This window comes from Bufo gargarizans, chromosome 8, assembly GCF_014858855.1.
Source record: "Bufo gargarizans isolate SCDJY-AF-19 chromosome 8, ASM1485885v1, whole genome shotgun sequence".
Taxonomy (NCBI): domain Eukaryota; kingdom Metazoa; phylum Chordata; class Amphibia; order Anura; family Bufonidae; genus Bufo; species Bufo gargarizans.
Window position 1 is genome coordinate 30,794,595 of NC_058087.1, and position 25,119 is coordinate 30,819,713.

General features: G+C 44.6%; 1 protein-coding gene across 1 annotated transcript; it reads left to right on the top strand.

The window, feature by feature from the left end:
* Positions 1–24: 24 nt before the first annotated feature.
* Positions 25–24,710, top strand: LOC122944974 (sterol 26-hydroxylase, mitochondrial-like). Its single transcript, XM_044303745.1, has 9 exons — positions 25–395; positions 5,107–5,297; positions 7,461–7,660; positions 10,135–10,332; positions 11,961–12,124; positions 12,725–12,891; positions 16,787–16,868; positions 23,560–23,760; positions 24,396–24,710. The coding sequence occupies exons 1-9, from the start codon at positions 105–107 to the stop codon at positions 24,516–24,518; spliced, it is 1,617 nt and encodes a 538-aa protein (XP_044159680.1). The 5' UTR covers positions 25–104; the 3' UTR covers positions 24,519–24,710.
* Positions 24,711–25,119: the final 409 nt, after the last annotated feature.

A 25,119-nucleotide genomic window follows, 5' to 3' on the forward strand; every position in this document is an offset into this window, starting at 1 on the left:
TTAGTTAGTGGGAGGTGACCGGAAGGTGTACAGTAGAATTTCCTCAATGCAGGCTGTCGTCGTTAATGTGCTCTTGGCAATGAAAGGGTGGGGCGAGGAAGGTTATGCAAAGAGCAGTCATATCACAGTGTATAGGAAGGTCTGTCCCTTCAGCAGCCATGATCAGGACTGCTGGCAGGAGCTGTTATTACTTGGGGTCTAGGAGCAGGATCAGTCCAGTGCTGCAGACATGCAGGGTCCCCCTGGCCAGAGCCTCGCATGGGGCTGCAGCTGCTGGAATAGAAGGGGGGGACAAAAAGATGAAGACATTTGAGGATTTGCCTGGACCTTCCCTACTCACCAACTTCTACTGGATCTTTATGAGGGGCTACCTGCTGTACTCACAGGATATACAGGTGAGTCCTGCTGATGTACCATCTTTCATGTGTTACTTTATTATTATTATTATTATTATTATTATTATTATTATTATTATTAATAATATTAATATTATGTATTATTTAAGCCCCATGCATTCCATGGTGCTGTACATATGATAAGGGAGCACATACATGCTACAAAACAGTTGCAATAACCATGAACAAGACAAGTTACAGATACAATAGGAGAGAGGGGCTTACAATCTACAGGGTATGGGAGAAGGGCACAGTAGGTGAGGATACCTTTTGTTACTCTGTTGCCTTTTATTAGTAAACTTTGATACACATGGGGCAGATCTGTACATGCTGACATCTCTCAGACTGAGGCACAGCTAGGGGGGGCTGCTGGGACGGGTGCCAGTGCCAGGGGGTGCCTGCAAGCTACTTTACCTTTGCCAGGGTATGTAGATGCATGGGAGGGGCAGCCAAATGAACCTTTGCCCTCAGTGAAGGAAAACATGGATTCTAAAATATCTAACAGCTCATGATAAAATACTACAAGACAATTTAGACATTCATGGTCACGGGTGCAGATCCATAAAGCGAGCATGCAGAAAGCTAATAAAAGCATGGCTGCACAACATTTCACATACAAACAAAAGAACAGAGAAATGGGGATCATTCTAAATTAAAATGGTATTATACCCACTATAAATGAAAAAATAGAAGCTCTTTGTGCACATTTTTGATTAAACGTGTGTCGGGCCCAGCTACCAGACTACTGCCTATAATATTCAGGGCAGTGTAGGAACCAGATCCCCAATTCTCCGTTCTATTGTTTGTATGTGAAATGTTGTGCAGCCATGCTTTTATTAGCTCATGGCAAAAAGTAAGGGCTCTTTCACACTAGCGGATCCTGTGCGGATAATCCGCTGCGTGAAAGAGAGCCAAGCCCTGTTCCTGACAGCAGAGACACGGAGCACTAAGGCCCCTTGCAGACGAACGTTCCTCCCGCAGCCAGTCCGCATCGCAGCACCCGGCCTCACCTCCCATCGCTGCCGGGAGTCACATAGCATTATATTGATTTATGATGCTATGTAACCCTTACAGTTCCGGAATGTACTGAATAACACTGGCATAATGCTGTCAGTGTTATCCAGTACACTCCAGAACTGCAAGGCCTCTTTCACACGGGCGTTACGGATTGGGGCCGGATAAGATGCGGGTGCGTCGCGGGAAAATGCACGATTTTTCAGAGCGAGTGCAAAACAATTTAATGCATTTTGCATGCGCATTAGAAAAATCTGCATGTTTTGTATCCAAACCCGAACTTCTTCACAGAAGTTCAGGTTTGGGTTAGATGCTGTTGTAGATTGTATTATTTTCCCTTATAACATGGTTATAAGGGAAAACAATAGCATTCTGAATACAGAATGCATAGTAAAATAGCGCTGGAGGGGTTAAAAAAAAACAAAAAAAATTTAACTCACCTTAATCCACTTGTTCGGACACCCAGGCTTCTCTTCTTTCTTCAGGACCTGGGTAAAGGAACTTTACCATGGTGATGGATCATGTGACAGACCATGTGATGAGCACAGTGACGTCACCACAGGTCCTTTTCCTCCTGCACAGCAAAGAAGAAGACAGAAGAGATGCCGACTGCACGAACAAGTGGATTAAGCTGAGTTAAATTATTTTCTATTTTTTTTTAACCCCTCCAGCCCTATTGTACTATGCATTCTGTATTAAGAATGCTATTATTTTCCCTTATAAACATGTTATAAGGGAAAACAATAATGATCGGGACCCCGTCCCGATCGTCTCCTGGCAACCATGTGTGAAAATCGCACCGCATCCGCACTTGCTTGCAATTTTCACACAGCCCCATTCACTTCTATGGGGCCTGCGTTGCGTGAAAAACACACAATATAGAGCTTGCTGCGATTTTCACGCAACGCACAAGTGATGCATGAAAATCCCCGCTCATGTGCACAGCCTCATAGAAATGAATGGGTCCGGATTCAGTGCGGGTGCAATGCGTTCACCTCACACATTGCACCCGCGCGGAAATTTCGCCCGTGTGAAAGGGGCCTAAGGGTTACATATCATCATAAATCAATATAATGCTATGTGACTCCAGACAGCGATGGGAGGTCAGGCCGGGTGCTGCGATGCGGACTCCCTAAGGGTAGGTTTTTAAGATTTTAGGGGGAGATTTTGAGGCCGATTTTCCAGCCAAAGCCAGAAGTGGATTCGAAAAGAATTGTAAATGTAAAGAAAGGATTTTTTTTACTTCCTGCTGGATCCACTTATGGCTTTGGTTGAAAAACTTGCTGGAAAATCTGCCTCAAAACTGTGTGAACCTACCCTTAGAGAGGCAGAAGCTCAGCTGCAGGTCTTATCTGTTATGCATGTGCTCCACTAAATATGTGGCACCATGGTCGTTTACAAGTCCTGTACCACTCAAAATATAAAGGCTTTTTGCTTTCTTAATAAAATGGCGCAATTAGCCTATTGCTCTATGGCATATTGTGATCATGGTACAATCACGTATTACTGCAGCTTCAATGTTTCCGTATGGTAGGTGAGTCACGTAACACGTGCAAACAGGTGAATCTCAACATTACAGTGAAGCACTGCACAATATCAATGATATTGTTCACACTTCGTTTGTTGGTAATGGGTGAATTGCGTTATGGATTCTGTTACCACGGACCATAACGCAATTCTATGACGCATTGCAATCCGTCCTGTTTCCGTTATGCAGGGGAGGTGCGGGGACCAGGAGCAGCGCAGGGAGCCAGGTAATTAGATTCAGGCCTCTTGCACACGGCCGTCGTGAGATCGTTCCGTGCATTGGGGACCGCGATGCACGGTCCCCATCCGTGCGGCGGCCGTGACGGATCCAGTCCCAGTCAACTTGAATGGGTCCCTGATCCGTCCGCACCAAAAAAAATATAGAACAAGTTCTATTTTTTTGCGGTGCGGAGGAATGGACAGAAACCTCGCGGAAATACTCCGTAGTGCTTCCATTGGGTTCTATGCCTCTGTTCCGCATCGCAGCTCCGGATTACAGACCCATTCAAGTGAATGCGGGACGCAATACGGGCCACGGCCGTGTGCATGAGGCCTCAGTGTGAGGGACCCGGCATATGGGGAACATCTTTTAGTCTCGGATAACCCCTTTATCATTGATCCTTATTTCCACATTTTGATTCTTATGGCAAACTGGCCATAGACTCTACAGGACAATTTCCAGGTGGGCTGATGCCTAGGGGGCCGCCCAAGCTCTCCTTATGGACACTGGCCGGGTACATAAAGATCTGATACTCTCAGCATTAATTCTAGGAGCACCCGGCACTTATGCAGATCTCCCTCCTGAATTTGTCTGTATCACCGGCCTCAGGACAGTGATGCAGTTGAATACTGTGGTGGGGGTGGCATTTCCCACCCGCCACCCCCTTCCCCATGCCATTCCTTTGGCAACATGACCGTCTGGTTGGTCTTCTCCCCTTGATTGCTAATATTGAGGTTCTGGTAAAGAGGCAAACTTCGGCACCTCTTAACCATTAGGATGGGACAGACGTCGCCCGACTGTATGAGTTGCTCTTGAATATGTGCAATGAGCAGGACCGTCGTACGGTTAGGCGGACGCCAAAATAATGCAGTGGGTCCGGATATGGACATAGAAGTCTATTGTTTTTCTTTGTGACGCCAATTGCAGCATGCGCAGGGTACAGTCTCAGGGCCCTTTAAGGTGTTGCAACTCACGTACCAGGTTAGGAATGCCAGAGTGGTATAATGTCTCTGTGTAGTGGTAGGTATAGTGACAACGGTGTCTCCTACCTGGGTACGGCTGGACTCCTGGGTCCTGGCTCACTTGCAATAAATGAGTGTGTTGCTAGTAGGAGTAATTGAGGGTTTTGGTAGCAGTAAATGAGATCCAGACTTGGAAATATAATTCAACTTGTCTTTACTGGAGGCAGCTTTAATCCATTCGAGATACAGCAATAGTCCTGGGTCCCAGCAGGTATTGGCAATGTATGGCAGGGATCACTATCTCTTCTGCTTCTATCATGTGCCTGGAGAATATGGCAGGAATCTGTCTTCTGCTCTGTCTGTCTTCTGCTGTATATGGGACTGACTAGCTGAGGAGGAATTTGGCTTCTCCTGGTCTCTGGATAGTTACTCACAGTTATGCTCACAGGGAATGGTTCTTCCTGGAGTTCTGGAGGTGGCTGCTTGCTTGTCACCAGCTGAGGCTGAAGGGCTCAGACTGGGAATAAAGATCTTCGGTCTCAGCCGAGACACGATCCTGGGTTGGGATCCCTATTTCTGGGAGCTCCTACCAACACAGCCTTCCTCTAGCCGGGGTGGCTGGCACACTAACTGAACTTCCTTCCCTCCCCATGAGGCAGGACATGGGCCAGCCCACTTCTGCTCATAGAGGGGGAGCTAAACTGGAATGAACTATTCCAGTCTGAATATGCTAAACTGTTACTGAAGCTCTGCTGACACATTGCTGCCACCTGCTGGTGTACATGGAAATTACAGCAAATACATGTAACAGGCTTAGAAAATGCACATTTGTGAGGAATATTAAATAAAATCACATAAGATGACAAGGCACATGTTACCAACAAATAGTAGCGGGGAAAAAAAGTTTAGTAACATAACTCTGGGATGTTACATTGGCCGCTGTCTGCTGTACGGTGCTGGATGATCTGATATCCATCTGGTTTTGCAGGCTGTCTTTAAAAAGAAGTATGGCCCTATCTGGAAATCTTCCTTCGGAGCATATACAATGGTGAATATTGCTGACGCCGATCTCTTGGAGTTGTTTCTACGCCAGGAGGGGAAGTATCCAATGAGGAATGACATGGAGCTCTGGAAAGTCTATCGGAGACTGAGAGGCCTCGGTCTGGGCCCTTTTACTGAGTATGTTCATGTTGTGCTTCATCAATTGGGAGGAATGAAATCTGCAGTGATGTGTTAGGCTAGGTGTACACGACGACATTTTGTCGCACCAATTTTTACAGTGATAGTCTATGGTGTCGCATTGCGATATACTGCGACACAACATTTGAAATGGATTTTTCTGCGACTGTCGCGTCGCAGTGCGACACCATAGACTATCATTATAAAAACTGTTGAGCGACATTGGTGCGCAACAAATGTTGCAGTGTAGTTGTGCCCTATGTGTCATGCGACTTATTGTCGTTGTGTAGACCTAGCCTTACAGCCATTCACTACAGTGGAGCATACTGTGTAGAGACACTAGGGGGCAACAGTGAGACGGAGTATTCTTAGTCTACATTTACATGTGCAGGATTTGCATGTTTCATTCCTGCCGTGGGCGTTCTGCAGATGCACATGAGGTCATTGTCATTTATTGGTTCTAATACTTAGATTTTCCATGCAGAATAAGGCCTCGTGCACACAGCAATGATTGTGATGTTGGTTCTCAGCAACCACTTATTTCTAACTTTAAAATGACAGACCGCCGAAATCAACTCACCTGTCTCTGCTTTATTCTGCCGTTAGTATGGGGAGCACAAAGTTGATGACAGGTTCCCTTTAACCACCTCAGCCCCCGAGTATTCCACGCGGATGCGATGCGTGAGTTGAACGCATTGCACCCGCACTGAATACCGACCCATTAATTTCTATGGGGCTGTTCACATGAGCGGTGATTTTCACGCATCACTTATGCGTTGCGTGAAAATTGCAGCATGCTCCTCTTTGTGCGTTGCGGTGCGATAATCCACGCAACTCAGGCCCCATAGAAGTGAATAGGGTTGCGTGAAAATCGCAAGCATCCGCAAGCAAGTGCGGATGCGGTGCGATTTTCACGCACGGTTGCTAGGAGACGATCGGGATGGGGACCCAATCATTATTATTCTCCCTTATAACATGGTTATAAGGGGAAATAATAGCATTCTGAATACAGACTGCATAGTAAACTAGCGCTGGAAGGGTAAAAATAAAAATTAAAATAATTTAACTCACCTTAATCTATTTGCTCGCGTAGCCGGCATCTCTTCTGTCTTCATCTGAGCTTTGTGCAGTAACAAGGACCTTTGGTGACGTCACAGTCATCACATGATCCATCACCATGGTAAAAGATCATGTGATGGATCATGTGATGACCGGAGTGATGTCACCACAGGTCCTGTTCATGTATTTAATGCTCACCCCAGGTCCTGTTCAGCAAAGGAGCCAGAAGGAGATGCCGGGCTATGTGAGCAAGTGGATTAAGGTGAGTTAAAAAAAAATTATTTATTTTTTAACCCCTCCAGCCCTATTATACTATGCATTCTGTATTCAGAATGCTATTATTTCCCCTTATAACCATGTTATAAGGGAAAATAATACAATCTACAGAACATCGATCCTAAGCCTGAACTTCTGTGAAGAAGTTCGGGTTTGGGTACCAAACATGCGCGATTTTTCTCACGCGAGTGCAAAACGCATTACAATGTTTTGCACTCGCGCGGAAAAATCGTGGGTGTTCCCGCAATGCACCCGCACATTTTCCCGCAACGCCCGTCTGAAAGGGGCCTTAATCGGCTGTGGTCCCCAATGCACTGGCAACATCCGTGCGTATTCCGCAGACGATCCAGAGCCATTCAACTTGAATGGGCTGTGATCCATCCACACTGTAAAAAAGTAGTGCATCTGTGATGTGGGGTGCACACGGCCAGGACCCGCTGGGCACGGCCGGACAATGGCCGTGTGTATGAAGCCTAAGTAACATGCTGCTTATCTCCATGACAGAGGCACCACAAATCTATTTTCTGCTGCATATGAATAGAGTTGCAAAAAGCCCATTCATGTGCATAATCCACCCTGAGAGTGTGAACCAATTCATATTCTCCAGTCACAGCCAGAGCTGCAGTCACAATTCAGAGGATCTTTTTTTTTTCTTCTGCAAAGTTAATCTGTTTTATACACATCAGATACCTTTCAGCGAATACTCATATCTCACTCTCTCTACACATGCACACTCGGCTCAGCTGAGCGTGCATGCAGGAGAAATTCTCTACTAGACCCCTCTGATGGCAGCCTAATTGTCTTGTAATAAACCCGCTCTTTCTGCAGAGAAGGTCACCAATGGCAAACGCTGCGCTCCATTCTGAATAAACGGATGCTGAAGCCCGCAGAGGCCGTGCTGTACACCGGGGCGGTCAACGAAGTGGTAACAGATTTCCTGGACACGCTGGATGACATGAGGAAGGAATCCCCCTCTGGGATCATGGTCAACGACATTGCAAACGCCTTCTATAGGTTTGCATTTGAGGGTAAGCCGGTTGTAGCTCTTGTCCCTGATAGTCTTATATTGCAAGTTAATTTTCTTCCACCTTCTGCCAAAGGGCAAACCGCAGCGAAATATGTGGCGGGTGCAGCCACCAACCTTTCCCATTAGTTCCTTAGGGATGTTGTAGGGCAGTTGACATTCCCTGTACGGACAGCTTGAATTCTCGGTATCTCCACCTTCATGACTATAAACAGTTAATTTGTATATGTCATGAACGAGCCTTTTGTGTCAAATGAGACACCTGATTAGGATACAAAGGACCCCTCCAGAAAGCAGGGAATCAGAGCGGTCAGGTAGTGGCGGTGATTTGGGGGGGGAAATGCTTCTGACAGGTTCTGTTCTATAAAGATAGTTGGATCGCCCATGAATTGTTTTGTTCTGGATACTTTTGTAGATTTTGTTTCAAGAGGACCTCCTGACCGGCCTGTGCTATAGCTTCATACATTCTCCATGTTGTGCCATTCCTTTATTATTTCTACTAGAAGTTATGAATGAATTGCTAGCAGTCTGCAGTAAGGGTACAGAGGGGTGGTACCCAGTTGGGGGGGTGTCCCTGCACAGTCTGAAAATGGCAGCACTGATTGGATAGTCTGTGCAGATACCCCCCCCCCAACTTGTTACCTCCCCTCTGTACCCTTACTGCAGACTGCTAGCAATTCATTCATAACTTCTAGTAGAAATAAAAGAGGAATGGCACAACATAGAGTCATAAGAATAGATGCTCCTGAATTGTTATGTCTCTATGTTGTGCCATCCCTTTATTATTCCTGCTAGAAGTTATGAATGAATTGCTAGCAGTCTGCAGTAAGGGTACAGAGGGGTGGTAACCAGTTGGGGGGTGTCCCTGCACAGACTCACTCTATCCAATCAGTGCTGCCATATTCAGACTGTGCAGGGACCCCCCCCCCCCCCCTCCCCCCAACTGGTTACCTCCCTCTGTACCCTTACTGCAGACTGATAGCAATTCATTCATAACTTCTAGCAGGAATAATAAAGGGATGGCACAACATAGAGACATAACAATTCTGGAGCATCTGTTCTTATTACATGGGGAAAGCATGAAGCTATTAAAGTCATGTGACTGGGAAAATGAGCACTGAATTCCTTAAAGGGATTCTGTCACCAAGTTTTAGGCTATAGAGATACGGACATGCACGGCAAGATCGCCGCTATCATGTCCGCAATATACCTGTCCTATCATCACCGATAGATTGCCGTAATCTCGCGATGCGTGAGTATTCCTTCCCTGTGCTAGCATTGGCCTCAGGGAAGGAACTGCGCATGTGCAAGGTTGCGCATCGCGAGATTAGGGCAATCTATCGGTGACGAAAGTAGGAGATTCGGAGGACATAGGCGGTGCTGGGCTCCTTCACAGGCGGGCGTGGCTGGGCACCAGGAAGGTTCGTACAGACTCTTGGGCACCTTACAAGACTAAGTTACATATCTCTAAAATCCTTTTTTATAGAAAATAAAAGCACACAGCCCTATAGGACAGGTATATTGTGGACATGCTAGCCGTGCATGTCCGTATCTCTATAGCCTAAAACTTGGTGACAGAATCCCTTTAAAAAGCTGCAAGCTTTCATCTCATTAATCACTGTATAAACTGAAATGTCCACAACTTTCTCATTCAATAGATTTTTAATAATCGATACACCCCCACTAGGGCACAGAGCAGCCAGGGATTGCTGTGGTTTTGAGTAAATTAATCTCTTTCCATTCAGAGGCAGTAAACCTGTGCTCAGCTCCTCCTGCTCTCAGCTGAGAAGTGGATACAATTGTATCCAGTCCAGACAATGCTCTGTGAAACTTCCTGGACTCCAGACTGATACATTGTAGCGAACTACCAGAGAGATGTGTTCAGCTCACAGAGCATTGTCTAGACTGGATACAATTGTATCCACTGCTTTCCTGACTGCTACGTACAGGATCATTGCCTCTGAATGTAAACACTGTTCTCAGTCACTGACGGCAAGCAGAGATCTTGTAAATAGTCAGGAGTTGAACACAAAGTCTATTAGAAAGTTGTGGAAATTGCAGATAATTAGGAAAGTTAACACTAATTGCAGATTCGAAAAGATGATAGCAAAAAGCAATAATAAATCAAATAAATACCAAAAAATCTGGGCACTATTTTGGGCTACAACATACTCCACCCTATTAGACACATAAGAACAATTGAACATAAACCTAACTTTTATAGACAAGGTGGAATTAAACCCTGTTTTCTGTTACTGTTTATATATATATATATTTTATGGTCCATGTTATAAAGAGTCTCATCTCATGTTTTACAATGATTAACAGGAAACACTGTGCTTTATTGTGCCTTTAATATCTTGTAATTGATGTTAAATTATTAAAAACCTATTGAATGAGAAAGTTGTGGAAATTTCAGTTTATACAGTGATTAATGAGATGAAACTCCATAAAAATAGTTATTTTATCGTATCTTAGGAATTTCGTATATTCTGTTTGAGACGCGTATCGGCTGCTTGGAGAAGAACATTCCTCCCGAGACCAAGAAATTCATTGACTCTATAGGGACCATGCTGAAATATAGCTTTATTATCCAAGCCTTACCTGCATGGACCCAAAATATTCTCCCCTATTACAAGCGCTACATAGAAAGCTGGGACAACATCTTTGCATTTGGTGAGTTACAGTATAACAAATGTTCAGTGCGACCCCAGCGCAGGGGCAGAGTGTCCCCACAGTCTGTCTGTCCATCTGTCTAGTTATACATAGGTATCACAAGTGTGACTGTGGTGAGAACCCGGCCCTCCCACTATGTCACTGTGTCTGCCACCTCCTACACGATCTGCACACTCCTCCGCTTAAACACTCTGTGCTACTGGGGAACACTGTACCTTCTATTGTGTAAGCGCTCATTCACATGACCATATGTATGAGTCTGCATCCCATTCATTTCAGTGGAGCCAAAAAGATGCGGACAGCACACCGTGTGCTGTCTGTATCCGTAGTTCCGTTCCGTATCCCCACAAAAAGTATAGAAAATGTCCTATTCTTGTCCGCAATTACAGAAAAGAATAGGCATTTTCGGTGATATCAGTGGCCATGTGCAGTCCGCAAATTGCGGAACGCACACAGGCCGGTATCCATGTTTTGCAGATCCACAATTTACAGATCTGCATGACAGTACGGTCGTGTGAATGTAGCCTTACTCTGTGCGTGACTTTCTACAAAATTAGCGCACTCTCCTCCTAAAATACTCTGTGCTGCTGGGACCCAAATCTTTCCACTGTATAAAGCCTCATTCACACGTCTGTGTCCGTGTTCAAATCCATGAGCAGGTGGTCAGTGATGCCCCCGTGAAGCATCCGTGTTGGGTCCGTGTGTCCATTTTTTGCTGTCTGTGTTTCACTGACACTGAACAGCTGAAAAATAATTTTTAAAGTATCTCTTCTTAATGATCCGTGTAACACTGGATGCAATCACGTGATGGCATCCGTGGTTTTTACGGACCCATAGAGTATAATGGAGGTGATGGATCCGTGAACACAGACATATTAAAGCGTGCATCCGTGCTAAAACACTGTTGTCTGAATACACACATTAAAATGAATGGGGCTGCGTGCTGTCCGTGGAGAACACGTACAGAGCACATACATGGAACACTGACGTGTGAATGAGGCTTAACTCTCAGTGTGCAACCTCTTTCTCGTCTCCTGAAATAATCTGTGCTGCTGGGGACTCTAGTCTGCAACTTCCTTCAGGATCAGCACGTTTCCCTCCTAAAATACTCTGTGCTGCTGAAGAACTCATGCACGCAAATGTATTTTATGTCTGCATCTGACCTGCATTTTTTGCGGATCGGGTGTGGACCCATTCACTCAATAAGACGATGCGTATATGTCTATTTCGCTGCCCCGCAAAAAAAAAAAAAACAGAACATGTCCTATTCTTGTCTGCATCACGGACATGGATAGAACTGGTGTATCGGGGGCCAGACGTTCCATTCCACATAATGCACATGATCGGTAACTGTGTTTTGCAGATCCGCCATTTACAAGCTGTCGTGTGGATGAGCCCTAACTATCAGTTTGTGACTTCTTCTACAAGATCAGAATACTCTGCTCCTGAAAGACTCTGTGCTGCTGGTTACCCTGCTCCTTCCACTCTGTAACTCTGGGTCTGTGACCTCACACTTGTCTCCGTCCCCTCCTCCCCTGTCCTCACAAGTCCAGTGCACCCTCTGCTGAAATACTCTGTGCAGCATTGAGATATTATGTTCACTTTTTATTAACCTTTAACTTCCCAAGGAAACAAGCTGATCGACCAGAAGATGCAGAAGATACAAGAGAATCTGGATCGTGGGGAAGAGGTGCAGGGGGAGTACCTGACCTACCTGCTGTCCAGCGGCAAACTGACCATGAAGGAGGTGTATGGCAGCATCGCTGAGCTGCTGTTTGCTGGAGTCGACACAGTAAGGAGTTAAATATTTTTTTGCTGTGCAACCAGAGAACCAACACTGGTGTCCTGGAGGTCAAGATGGTTGCACCGCCATACATCGCTAGAATAACCCTGAAATATAAAAGACTATGACGTAGCAGTGCCCATATGGTAGTGGTAGTGCTGGCTAACTACCAGCGCCTATATACAATATGCAGAGTCGATGTGTATGGTGAAGATGGTACAAAAATGTAAATGTATCAGCAGCAGCTATGTCAGTACAAGACTAAAACAAGCAGTGCCAGCCGCATTACATATACTAGTGTACTGAGAGAAGGCCTAGAAGAGGGGCCGCATCAGCTGGGGGCGCAGGATGGGAGAATCTGACACACAAATACTGTCAAATTCCAAACCAATAGGACCCGGTAGGTGCTGGATTATAGATCTTATGGATTATCAGACGGTGATAGAAAAATACATGAAACTCGAGAAGCTTCGGTATATTGCTTCTGCAGTGTATGGCGGTACTATATCATGTATGGCACCTGTAATTCGATTCTGCTTAGTGTGGTTATTTTTACGCTGCTGGTATTGGAAGGCCGCCATCCAAATATCTTGTATTTCCCCATCTCAGACTTCAAACACCTTGTCCTGGGCCCTCTACCACCTCGCGAAAGACCAGGAGACCCAGCGATCTCTCTATGAGGAGGTGACCTCCATTGTCCCAGGAGAAGGTGTTCCCACTGCTGAGGAGATCGCCAGGATGCCGCTGCTGAAGGCCGTCATTAAAGAGACGCTACGGTCGGTTTCATTCATCCTCCCCCCACATTATAATTATTCCTTTAACCCCTAAGTGCCCGCCTGTTTTGTGCCTTACTGACGAAGCAATTTTTCTGCATTTTTTCATCGTCTCGTTCCAAGAGCTATAACTTTTTATTTTTCCGTCTACAGTTGCAAGAAAAAGTATGTGAACCCTTTGGAATGATATGGATTTCTGCACAAATTGGTCATAAAATGTGATCTGATCTTCATCTAAGTCACAACAATAGACAATCACAGTCTGCTTAACCTAATAACACACAAAGAATTAAATGTTACCATGTTTTTATTGAACACACCATGTAAACATTCACAGTGCAGGTGGAAAAAGTATGTGAACCCTTGGATTTAATAACTGGTTGAACCTCCTTTGGCAGCAATAACTTCACCCAAACGTTTCCTGTAGTTGCAGATCAGACGTGCACAACGGTCAGGAGTAATTCTTGACCATTCCTCTTTACAGAACTGTTTCAGTTCAGCAATATTCTTGGGATGTCTGGTGTGAATCGCTTTCTTGAGGTCCTGCCACAGCATCTCAATCGGGTTGAGGTCAGAACTCTGACTGGGCCGCTCCAGAAGGCGGATTTTCTTCTGTTTAAGCCATTCTGTTGTTGATTTACTTCTATGCTTTGGGTCGTTGTCCTGTTGCAGCACCCATCTTCTGTTGAGCTTCAGCTGGTGGACAGATGGCCTTAAGTTCTCCTGCAAAATGTCTTGATAAACTTGGTAATTCATTTTTCCTTCGAGGATAGCAATCCGTCCAGGCCCTGACGCAGAAAAGCCGCCCCCAAATCATGATGCCCCCACCACCATACTTCACAGTCGGGATGAGGTTTTGAGGTTGGTGTGCTGTGCCTCTTTTTCTCCACACATAGTGTTGTGTGTTTCTTCCAAACAACTCAACTTTGGTTTTTATCTGTCTACAGAATATTTTGCCAGTACTGCTGTGGAACATCCAGCTGCTCTCGTGCAAACTTGCAAACGTGCAGCAATGTTCTTTTTGGACAGCAGTGGCTTCCTCTGTGGTATCCTCCCATGAAATCCATTCTTGTTTAGTGTTTTACGTATCGTAGATTCGATAACAGGGATGCTAGCATATGCCAGAGACTTTTGTAAGTCTTTAGCTGACACTCTAGGATTCTTCCTCACCTCATTGAGCAGTCTGCGCTGTGCTCTTGCAGTCATCTTTACAGGACGGCCACTCCTAGGGAGAGTAGCAGCAGTGCTGAACTTTCTCCATTTATAGACAATTTGTCTTACCGTGGACTGATGAACAGCAAGGCTTTTGGAAATACTTTTATAACCCTTTCCAGCTTTATGCAAGTCAACAATTCTTAATCGTAGGTCTTCTGAGAGCTCTTTTGTGGAGGCATCATTCACATCAGGCAATGCTTCTTGTGAAAAGCAAACCCAGAACTGGTGTGTGTTTTTTATAGGGCAGGGCAGCTGTAACCAACACCTCCAATCTCATCTCATTGATTGGACTCCAGTTGGCTGACACCTCACTCCATTTAGCTCTTGGAGATGTCATTAGTCTAGGGGTTCACATACTTTTTCCACCTGCACTGTGAATGTTTACATGGTGTGTTCAATAAAAACATGGTAACATTTAACTCTTTGTGTGTTATTAGGTTAAGCCGACTGTGATTGTCTATTGTTGGGACTTAGATGAAGATCAGATCACATTTTATGACCAATTTGTGCAGAAATCCTTATCATTCCAAAGGGTTCACATACTTTTTCTTGCAACTGTATATAGCTTTATGAGGGGTTGTTTTTTGTGGGGCAGGTTGTAGTTTTTAGTGGCGTCATTGTGGGGTACACATAACTTTCTGATTAACTCTTGCTAGGCGGGAGATGGGAAAAACAGCAATACTGCCGCTGCGTTTTTACGTTATAGGTTTGACAGCGTTAATTTTTCAGTACAAATAACATAATATCTATCTTCTATGGGTCAGTACGATTACAGCCATACCAAATACATACGTGTAGTTTTATTTTTACGTTTTACTACTTTAGCGCAATAAAACACCTTTTTTTTAAAAGGAAAAAAATCTTTTTGCATCGCCACTTCTGAAGACCCATAACTTTTTTTTTTTTTTTTTCTATGGAGTAGTGTGTGGGTTTGATTAATTTTTTTTTTTCTGGACGATTTTATTGGTATTATTTTGGAGTAAATTACACTTTTTAATCGCTTGTTATTTCGTTTTTCGGTGGCAACTAAGAATAAATGAGCAATTCAGTCATTTTTTTCAATTATATTTTTTTGCGGCGTCTACCATAGGGGATAATTTACGTGATATTTATGTAGTCCAGGTCATTACGGACGCAGCGATATTAAACATATGAGGGAGATTTTTTTTAATTTTTTTTTTATTGAAAAGTGTATTTTCAATGGAAAAAAGTGTTTTTTTTGTTTTTTAACTTTTTTTTAGAACTTAATAGTCCCACTAGGGGACTATAACAGACAATATTCTGATTGCTTTTAAAATACAATGCATTATCCCTATTAAAATGCAATGCACTATTTCAGTGCTATACTGACATTAACCAGCAGGCTGCGCCAGAGAGCCACAGCCTGCTGGAAACTACTCAAGGAAGGCTTGGGCCTACATCAGACCCCAGCAAGCCTTTACACGCATCGGCACCCCGCGATCGCATGTGCAGGATGCTGATGTGAGACACAGCTTGCGGCATGTAAAGCGTTAAACATTCCAGATTGGCACTCCTGCCTGTCCGTGCTTATAGCAGTGTGAGAGCCGGTTCGGGATCCCCATTGCACGGGGGACCCATGCAGCACATAGACTGGGCAACCGTGAAAAAGCAGCAGCCCAGCCTAAGGCCCCTTAGTGACGGACATAAAAAAGGTGTATGGGTTGTCACTAAGGGGTTAAAGGCGTTATCCCATAAAGTTAATAAAAAATAAAACTACCTGGAGTAATCACTGACCAAAGTATTGCATGTCTGGTTTTGCCACTGGTCACTAGAAAACCTATTGATGTTTGAGCAAACACATTAAACTCCGTGGATACGTGTGCGGTCCATGATTCCCTGACGTGTGAAAGAGGAATAACGATATTGATGCAAAAAAAAAAAAAACACTGCATCAGTGTAATTTTTACCCTTTTTTGTCTTTTTAATGGCTTATCTAAAGGACGTTCTTCCCTTTCTGTGAGTGGGCAGCAGCAGCTCATTAAGTGCCTGCATCTCCCAGGATGCATTGCAATCGACTCTTGTTGACCCCTTTATAGAAAACAGTCCCTCACATATAGGGCTCTTTCACACAAGCGTATCCATTGCTGGAATCACGCTCCGTGTAAGAGAGAGATCGTCGTGCGGTTCTGTAAGTCCAGCTTCATGTCAGTATGATTCTGTTACAGAAAGGTCAGGACAGGCTTCTGTAAGTCCAGAACGCACGATCCCTCTCTCACACGGAGCGCGATTTCTGCAAGAGACACACTGGAGTGAAAGAGCCCATAGCCTGAGGGATACATATGGTATGTAAAGCCCCCACAAGGTCCTTCACTACAGTCTAGAGAGACGGAGCTATAGATTTGCTATGAATGAATGAAATTAATTAGGGGGCCGGGGCCTTCACTATGAAGTGGAACTGAGGGGCTGGAAAGGGAGCAGGGACATTACTGAGCATGTCAGTCCATGCAGCATAAGGGAGACCAGGAGGATAAACAGCATGTATGTATGTAAAACAACTGAACATTTTTATTGCTTTTATAGTGCAGTAATACTTTATATAAAATACCCGGTTTATTGCATAGTAATACTTTTTGTGGGATAACCACTTTTGCCGCATGAAAGGCCCTATAGATATGTCACTTATCTCCGGCTGTAGGGTGACAGTGTGACCTCTCTCATTCAGGATGTATCCGGTGGTGCCGGTTAATTCCAGAGTCGCTGTCGGGAAGGAGATCATCATCAGAGACTTTTGGTTCCCCAAAGACGTAAGTTCTTAAAGGGACAGATCATGCTTATCTCACGGAGGCTTTCGACACCGCACAAAGCCTCCCGGTGCCCTTGCTCTTGGCCATGATTGGAATGGATATTAATCCCTTAATGGCCTATGACATAACTGTATGTCATAGGATCGCCAGGGAAAGTATGGAGTGGGCTCACTAGCTGAGCGCCCCCCCTACCCGGCGACAGGTGCAGCCTGTGCCATACGACTGACACTCGCCTGCAAAGGCTGCGATCGGAGTAATCTCTCAGTAGTGACCAAGGTGTAATAGGATGTGGGAAAAATCACACTACACTGCAGTACAGAGGTATAGAAGGGTATTGTACAATCGCGGGTTCAAACCCCCTTGGAGGACTGAAAACAAAGAAACTGTTTATTAAAGTAAAACTTTCCATTTATCATAAAATAAAACCATAAAATAAGCATATAAAAAACTGTGGTGCTCCAGGCAGAGACCGACCACAATAATAGTAATCAATTATTATTTATTAATAATAAAAATTCATTAGTCAAAAAGGCAAATCACACATGATCACTAGTATACTCAATAATCAGCCTACATGATTAATGCAATATTAATGGTACATGTGCAACTGGATAAGTGGTAAAGTAATATATAAAAATAAAACAAAACAAATTAATAAAAACACAATATATAATAGTCCAGTGCAGATAAAGTATAATACAGTAAAACCTGTATAATATACACCAGCAGTGTTATCAGATGGAAGCTCTGGACAGTAACGTGCGCCAATATAAGGATAGTACTGTTCTATTAGGGGCCAGCTGTTCTGTTCCACAAAATACGGAATGCATACAGACGTCATCCGTATTTTTTGCGGATCTTTGTTTTGCGGACTGCAGAATACATACGGTCGTGTGCATGAGCCCTTATACTTTGGCCCCTTTCAGACGAGCGAGTTCCACTCATCAGACTCGCAGCGCGAGTATGCGGCAGCTCCCGTCCTGACCTCCCAGCACTGACGGGTCACATAGCATTATATAGATACATGACGCTATGTAATCCTTACAGTTCTGGAATGTATTGGATAACACTGACATAATGCTGTCAGTGTTATCCAATACATTCCAGAACTGTAAGAGTTACACAGCATCAATAATCAATATAATGCTATGTGACCCCGGCAGGGCTGGGAGGTCAGGACGGGAGCTGCCGCATACTCGCGCTGCGAGTCTGATGAGTGGAACCAGGGGCGTAGCGTGGGGGGGGCCGGAGGGGCCGTTGCCCCGGGCGCCAAATTGCAGGGGGCGCCAGGCATCCGAAATTTCAATGAGGGCTACGGGAGCCTATGGCTCCCGTCCCCTCCGTTATGCCCCATAGGCTTCAGGCCTAGTCCTGAAGCCTATAAGGCAGTAGAGGCGAGCGACGCAGGACTCGGTCACGATAACCTCACTGTGACCTCCTGCGTCGGGTCTCGCGAGATGACGCGATGACGCGGCGCAGGAAGGCACAGTGAGGCGTTCGTGACCGCCTGCGGCGGGAACAAGCGGGGATGGAGATAGTAGGTAAGTATTTTTTTTTTATGTTAACTTACCTAATTGCAGAGGCTCTGGCGGCAGTATGGGGGGTGGGAGAGGAGAGGAGAGGACTGGAGCAGAAAGGCTTCAGTGGCATGATTGGCACAGCAATAAGAGGGGCGATTATATTAGCAAAGAGGGGGGCCAGTACATTAATAACAGAGGGGCCATTACATTAATAACAAAGAGGGGGACATTATATTAGCAAAGAGGGGGGCCAGTACATTAATAATAAAAAGGGGGCCATTATATTAATAATAAAGAGGGGGGCCAGTACATTATTAATAAAAAGGGGGCCATTATATTAATAATAAAGAGGGGGCCATTACATTATTATTATTAATGTAATGACCCCCTCTTCATTATTAATGTAATGACCCCCTCTTTATTATTAATGTAATGACCCCCTCTTCATTATTAATGTATTGGCCCCCTCTTTATTATTAATGTAATGACCCCCTCTTTATTATTAATGTAATGCCCCCTCTTTATTATTAATGTATTGGCCCCCTCTTTATTATTAATATAATGACCCCCTCTTCATTATTAATGTAATGACCCCCTCTTTATTATTAATGTATTGGCCCCCTCTTTATTATTAATATAATGACCCCCTCTTCATTATTAATGTAATGACCCCCTCTTTATTATTAATGTAATGGCCCCTCTTTATTATTAATGTATTGGCCCCCTCTTTATTATTAATATAATGACCCCCTCTTCATTATTAATGTAATGACCCCCTCTTTATTATTAATGTAATGGCCCCTCTTTATTATTAATGTATTGGCCCCCTCTTTATTATTAATATAATGACCCCCTCTTTATTATTAATATAATGACCCCCTCTTCATTATTAATGTAATGACCCCCTCTTCATTATTAATGTAATGACCCCCTCTTTATTATTAATGTAATGGCCCCCTCTTTATTATTAATGTACTGCCCCCTCCTTATTATTAATGTAATGGCCCCTCTTTATTATTAATGTAATGACCCCCTCTTTATTATTAATGTAATGACCCCCTCTTCATTATTAATGTATTGGCCCCTCTTTATTATTAATGTAATGGCCCCTCTTTATTATTAATGTAATGGCCCCTCTTTATTATTAATGTAATGGCCCCCTCTTCATTATTAATATAATGACCCCATCTTTGTTATGAATGTAATGACCCCCTCTTTGTTATGAATGTAATGACCCCCTCTTTATTATTAATGTAATGACCCCCTCTTTGCTAATATAATGGCCCCCTCTTTGTTATTAAAGAGGGGGCCAGTACATTAATAATAAAGAGGGGGCCATTATAATATACAGGGGGAATGAAAGCTATCTGTCTGGCTCTAGCTCAGTATTGGGGGGCAGCAGGATGACAGTGTTGAAGGAAGGAGAGCATGATAGTAAAGTGAGGAACCTAAATTTTTTTCGGTGAAACTCTGCAGAGACGAGAAGCGGCTGAAAGAAGTTATCATGGTGGTCTTATCTCTGAATGAAGACGTCGAGGAGAGTCAACATCACAGGAGACGTCACTGGATGTAACAGGTATGGTGCGGTATTCTACTGTAATAATAATGTCCATCCACATATCTGTTTCATGGTAGGGTTGGGGGAGAAGATTGAGAATTTGGCCCATACTGCCGCATTCTGGCCCCAGACTTCAGGTCACACTGTACGTGTTCAGAATTCTGGGGCCTCACACCCATCTACTACATTATCTGTACTCAGAGAGTTATCTCTGTGTTATCTGAGGTGTAACATAGGACTGCTAGTGATCTACTACAGTATCTGTTAAAAGTGGCGTGCCTGGGGTAGGCGCGGGGGGGGGGGGGGGGCGCAATTTTTGGCTTGCCCCGGGTGCTGGCAACCCACGCTACGCCACTGAGTGGAACTCGCTCGTCTGAAAGGAGCCTTTATCTGGACTATTATCTATTGTGTTTTTATTAATTTGTTTTATTTTTATATATTACTTTACCACTTATCCATTTGCACATGTACCATTAATATTGCATTAATCATGTAGGTTGATTATTGAGTATACTAGTGATCATGTGTGATTTGCCTTTTTGACTAATGAATTTGTATTATAAATAAGTAATAATTGATTATTGTGGTCGGTCTACGCCTGGAGCAGCTCACAGTATTTGTTACTGGATTTGTTTTAGTCTGTGGCACCAGACATGTGAGTGTACTCGGCACATTCAGACTCTGCACTTCTCTCTCCATATTATCTTAGCGAGCCGTCTAAAGACATATTAATAAAATAAACCTAATTAGTATCTCTGCATCTGAAAATATTAAAATATTACATTATATATTGCACGCAATAAACACAGCAAAGAAGACACACCTAAAAAAATTCATTTTTTGCAGTTTGGACATTATGTGGAACATTCATTAAATGGGTCAGAATTAGAAGAATATGGCTGCTCATATACAGCGCCACACCTGTCCACAGGTCTTATGTGGAATTGCAGCTCAACTCCATTCGCTTCAGTTGAGCTGATCCACAATACCAGACACAACCCATGGACAGGCGTGGTGCTGTTTCTGGAAGCAAGCAGCCATGTTTTTTAAGTCTAGGTCCCAACCACCTTCCCAACACTTGTAGGACATCAGGGTGCCAGAACCCTTTTCTGGGGTAGGTTTATATAGACCACTGGAAAAGAGACCCCAGTTCTCAGAACAGCCAAGGAAGTGTGCACAGTGGGAGTTGTAGTATCACAGCAGCAGTGGCGACTCTAGGAACAATATATAGGGGGGGCACAAAGATACCACAGTCAAAAATGGGGGGGCACAAACAAAATAAGTATATATCAATAAGATTACAAAATACGAGAGAATTGCGATATGCAGGGATACAGTTATAATAAAGCAATTTACTTACAAAAGAAGCTATTCAGTCGTCTGCAGTGCCGTCCTCTGCTTGCTTCCACGGATTCTTTCCCCTTCTTTCTGTCTCTCGTCAGTGCACAGGCGCACTGTTATGGTGGATCTGTGGAAGACACACTGTTATGGGGGCATCTGTGGATGACACATTATGCCTCTCATTAGCCCTCATTATGCCTCTCATATCAGCCCCCATATCAGCCCTTATGCCTCATTAGCCCCCATATCAGCCCTTATGCCTCATTAGCCCCCATATCAGCCCTTATGCCTCATTAGCCCCCATATCAGCCCTTATGCCTCATTAGCCCCCATTATGCCTCTTATTAGCCCCATTATGCCTCTTATTAGCCCCATATGCCTCCTATTAGCCCCCATATGCCTCCAATTAGCCCCATATGCCTCCAATTAGCCCCCATATGCCTCCAATTAGCCCCATATGCCTCCTATTAGCCCCATATGCCTCCAATTAGACCCCATATGCCTCCAATTAGCCCCCATATGCCTCCAATTAGCCCCCATATGCCTCCAATTAGCCCCCATATGCCTCCTATTAGCCCCCATATGCCTCCTATTAGCCCCATATGCCTCCTATTAGCCCCCATATGCCTCCTATTAGCCCCCATATGCCTCCTATTAGCCCCATATGCCTCCTATTAGCCCCATATGCCTCCTATTAGCCCCCATATGCCTCCATTAGCCCCATATGCCTCCAATTAGCCCCCATATGCCTCCAATTAGCCCCATATGCCTCCTATTAGCCCCATATGCCTCCAATTAGACCCCATATGCCTCCAATTAGACCCCATATGCCTCCAATTAGCCCCCATATGCCTCCAATTAGCCCCCATATGCCTCCAATTAGCCCCCATATGCCTCCTATTAGCCCCATATGCCTCCTATTACGCCCCATATGCCTCCTATTAGCCCCATATGCCTCCTATTAGCCCCCATATGCCTCCTATTAGCCCCCATATGCCTCCTATTAGCCCCCATATGCCTCCTATTAGCCCCATATGCCTCCTATTAGCCCCATATGCCTCCTATTAGCCCCCATATGCCTCCAATTAGCCCCATATGCCTCCAATTAACCCCCATATGCCTCCTATTAGCCCCCATATGCCTCCTATTAGCCCCCATATGCCTCCTATTAGCCCCCATATGCCTCATATGCCTCCTATTAGCCCCATATGCCTCCTATTAGCCCCATATGCCTCCTATTAGCCCCATATGCCTCCAATTAGCCCCCATATGCCTCCAATTAGCCCCCATATGCCTCCAATTAGCCCCCATATGCCTCCTATTAGCCCCCATATGCCTCCTATTAGCCCCATATGCCTCCTATTAGCCTCATATGCCTCCTATTAGCCCCCATATGCCTCCTATTAGCCCCCATATGCCTCCTATTAGCCCCATATGCCTCCTATTAGCCCCCATATGCCTCCAATTAGCCCCATATGCCTCCAATTAGCCCCCATATGCCTCCTATTAGCCCCCATATGCCTCCTATTAGCCCCCATATGCCTCCTATTAGCCCCATTATGCCTCATATTAGCCCCCATATGCCTCCTATTAGCCCCATATGCCTCCTATTAGCCCCATATGCCTCCTATTAGCCCCATATGCCTCCTATTAGCCCCAAATATGCCTCCAATTAGCCCCAAATATGCCTCCAATTAGCCCCCAAATATGCCACCAATTAGCCCCCATATGCCTCCAAATGCCCCCATATGCCTCCAATTAGCCCCCAAATATGCCTCCAATTAGCCCCCATATGCCTCCAAATGCCCCATATGCCTCCAATTAGCCCCCATAATGCCCCCAGCAGCCACATTTTCTATAAAATAAAAAATAAAAACACTTACCTCTCCTGCTCCTGGACGGACGCCGCCTGCCATTTTCTCCTCAGTCGACTGTGCTCTAAACTGGCGCGCACAGCGTGAGGTCACAGAGCGACCTTACGCTGTGCGCAGCCCTGCACAGCCGACAGCCGAGGACCAGGAAGTGGTGAGTACAGAGCGTTCACCACTTCCTGGTCCTTCGGTACTAATGAGCGCTTCTATAATGGAAGCGCTCATTAGTATTCACTCTGGGGAATCAGCGGGGGGGCACCCGGGGGGGCAAGGGACAACATAGGGGGGGCAATTGCCCCCCCTCGCCCCCCTCTAGCGACGCCACTACACAGCAGCCAGCGTGCCGCAGGTCACTGATGAATTTCTAGCTGGATCCCCATCTTGTTTTCTCTCCATCGTAGACGCTGTTTGCCTTGAATCATTTTGCCATATCTCGAGACGAGAACAATTTTCCAGAACCAAACAAGTTCCTCCCTCAGCGCTGGTTCCGAGACCATAAGATGAAGAATAACCCATTCAGCTACATCCCATTTGGCTACGGCGTTAGGGCTTGTGTCGGGCGTCGCATCGCCGAACTGGAGATGCATTTGACCTTGTCCCGGGTAAGTTCACGTTCTCCAAGAGAGACATATACATATCGGCCATATCTTACCAAAGCCGGATGGCTCATAGGGCTTGTCCAGGATTATAAAAATGTCACCGCTTACTTCCAGAAACAGCACCACCCCTGTCTATGTGTTGTGTCTGGTACTGCAGCTCAGCTCCATATAAGTGATTTGGTCTGAGCTGCAATACCACACATAACCTGTGAACCTAGGTTCAAATCTGACCAAGGACAATATCTGCATGGAGTTTGCGTGGGTTTCCTCCGGATACTTCCGATACCTTAGATTGTGAGCCCCATTGGGGACAGTTGGATGCTGTAAAGCGCTGCGGAATATAGTACTATATAAGTGCATAAACTAAATAAATAAATAAAATATGTCTCTATAACTGGTCAACAGTTTGTGGAAATTATAGATATCCTTAAACTGATTTCTGTGTATCAGTAAAAGTAAAAACTCTCAGTTTGGAGTAGGTTTCCATTCAGTGACAGCAAGCAAAGATCTAGAAAGCAGTGAGGGAACTCAGTGAAGCCTTTTTTTTATGCAGTTGCACAGATTTGTTTTACTATATATCTATCCCTTCATAGCCCCCCATACCTGTATATGATGTCTCCATGTCATTTTATCCTCAGGTTATTAAGAAGTATGAGATCCGTCCAGATCCTCAAGGTGGAAACATCACACCTATGGCAAGAGTTGTCCTGACTCCAAATAAACCTATAAATCTTCAGTTTCTGGAAAGAAAGGCTCTTTGATGTGAGTGAGGCTGTCAATAGGATTTACCATGCAGACAATGGGAGTAGTAGTCATATGTTTTCAAACACTGCAAGAGAAGAAAACTTTGTATCTTAACATTTTGTTTTGTTTAAAATCTCTTTATTGGTTTCAAAACATGCAACATACATGTAAAGTTTTTAACTGTTACAGTTGCCAATAAACATCATTTGCGAGAATATAGTTGTTGCACATAAATGAAAACGTATCACAAGTTACATGAGGAGTGAACACATACAACGTGCCCAAAATTGAACTGACATCTTCTATAAGTTGCTTCTTGACCAAAGTCTCTCTGGAATCGTCCGGTTCATACATTTCACAAACTATAATATGCGTGTATTTCCCCCAATCTTTGCAACATACTAAACACGCGAGTATTATAACAAAGACCAGACAGACATAGACTCACAAAGAAAGAGGAAACATGGGGGTAGCAAGGGGGGGGGGGGGGGGGGGGGGGGGAGTGCCCAAAAACCCATTATCATAATGAGTGGTACTTACTGTATGTACCTAACAATCTGAATTAACAACCAAGGTTTAGTGTTGGAAGTTAATAGGGCAATTTAGTAGTCGACAGGT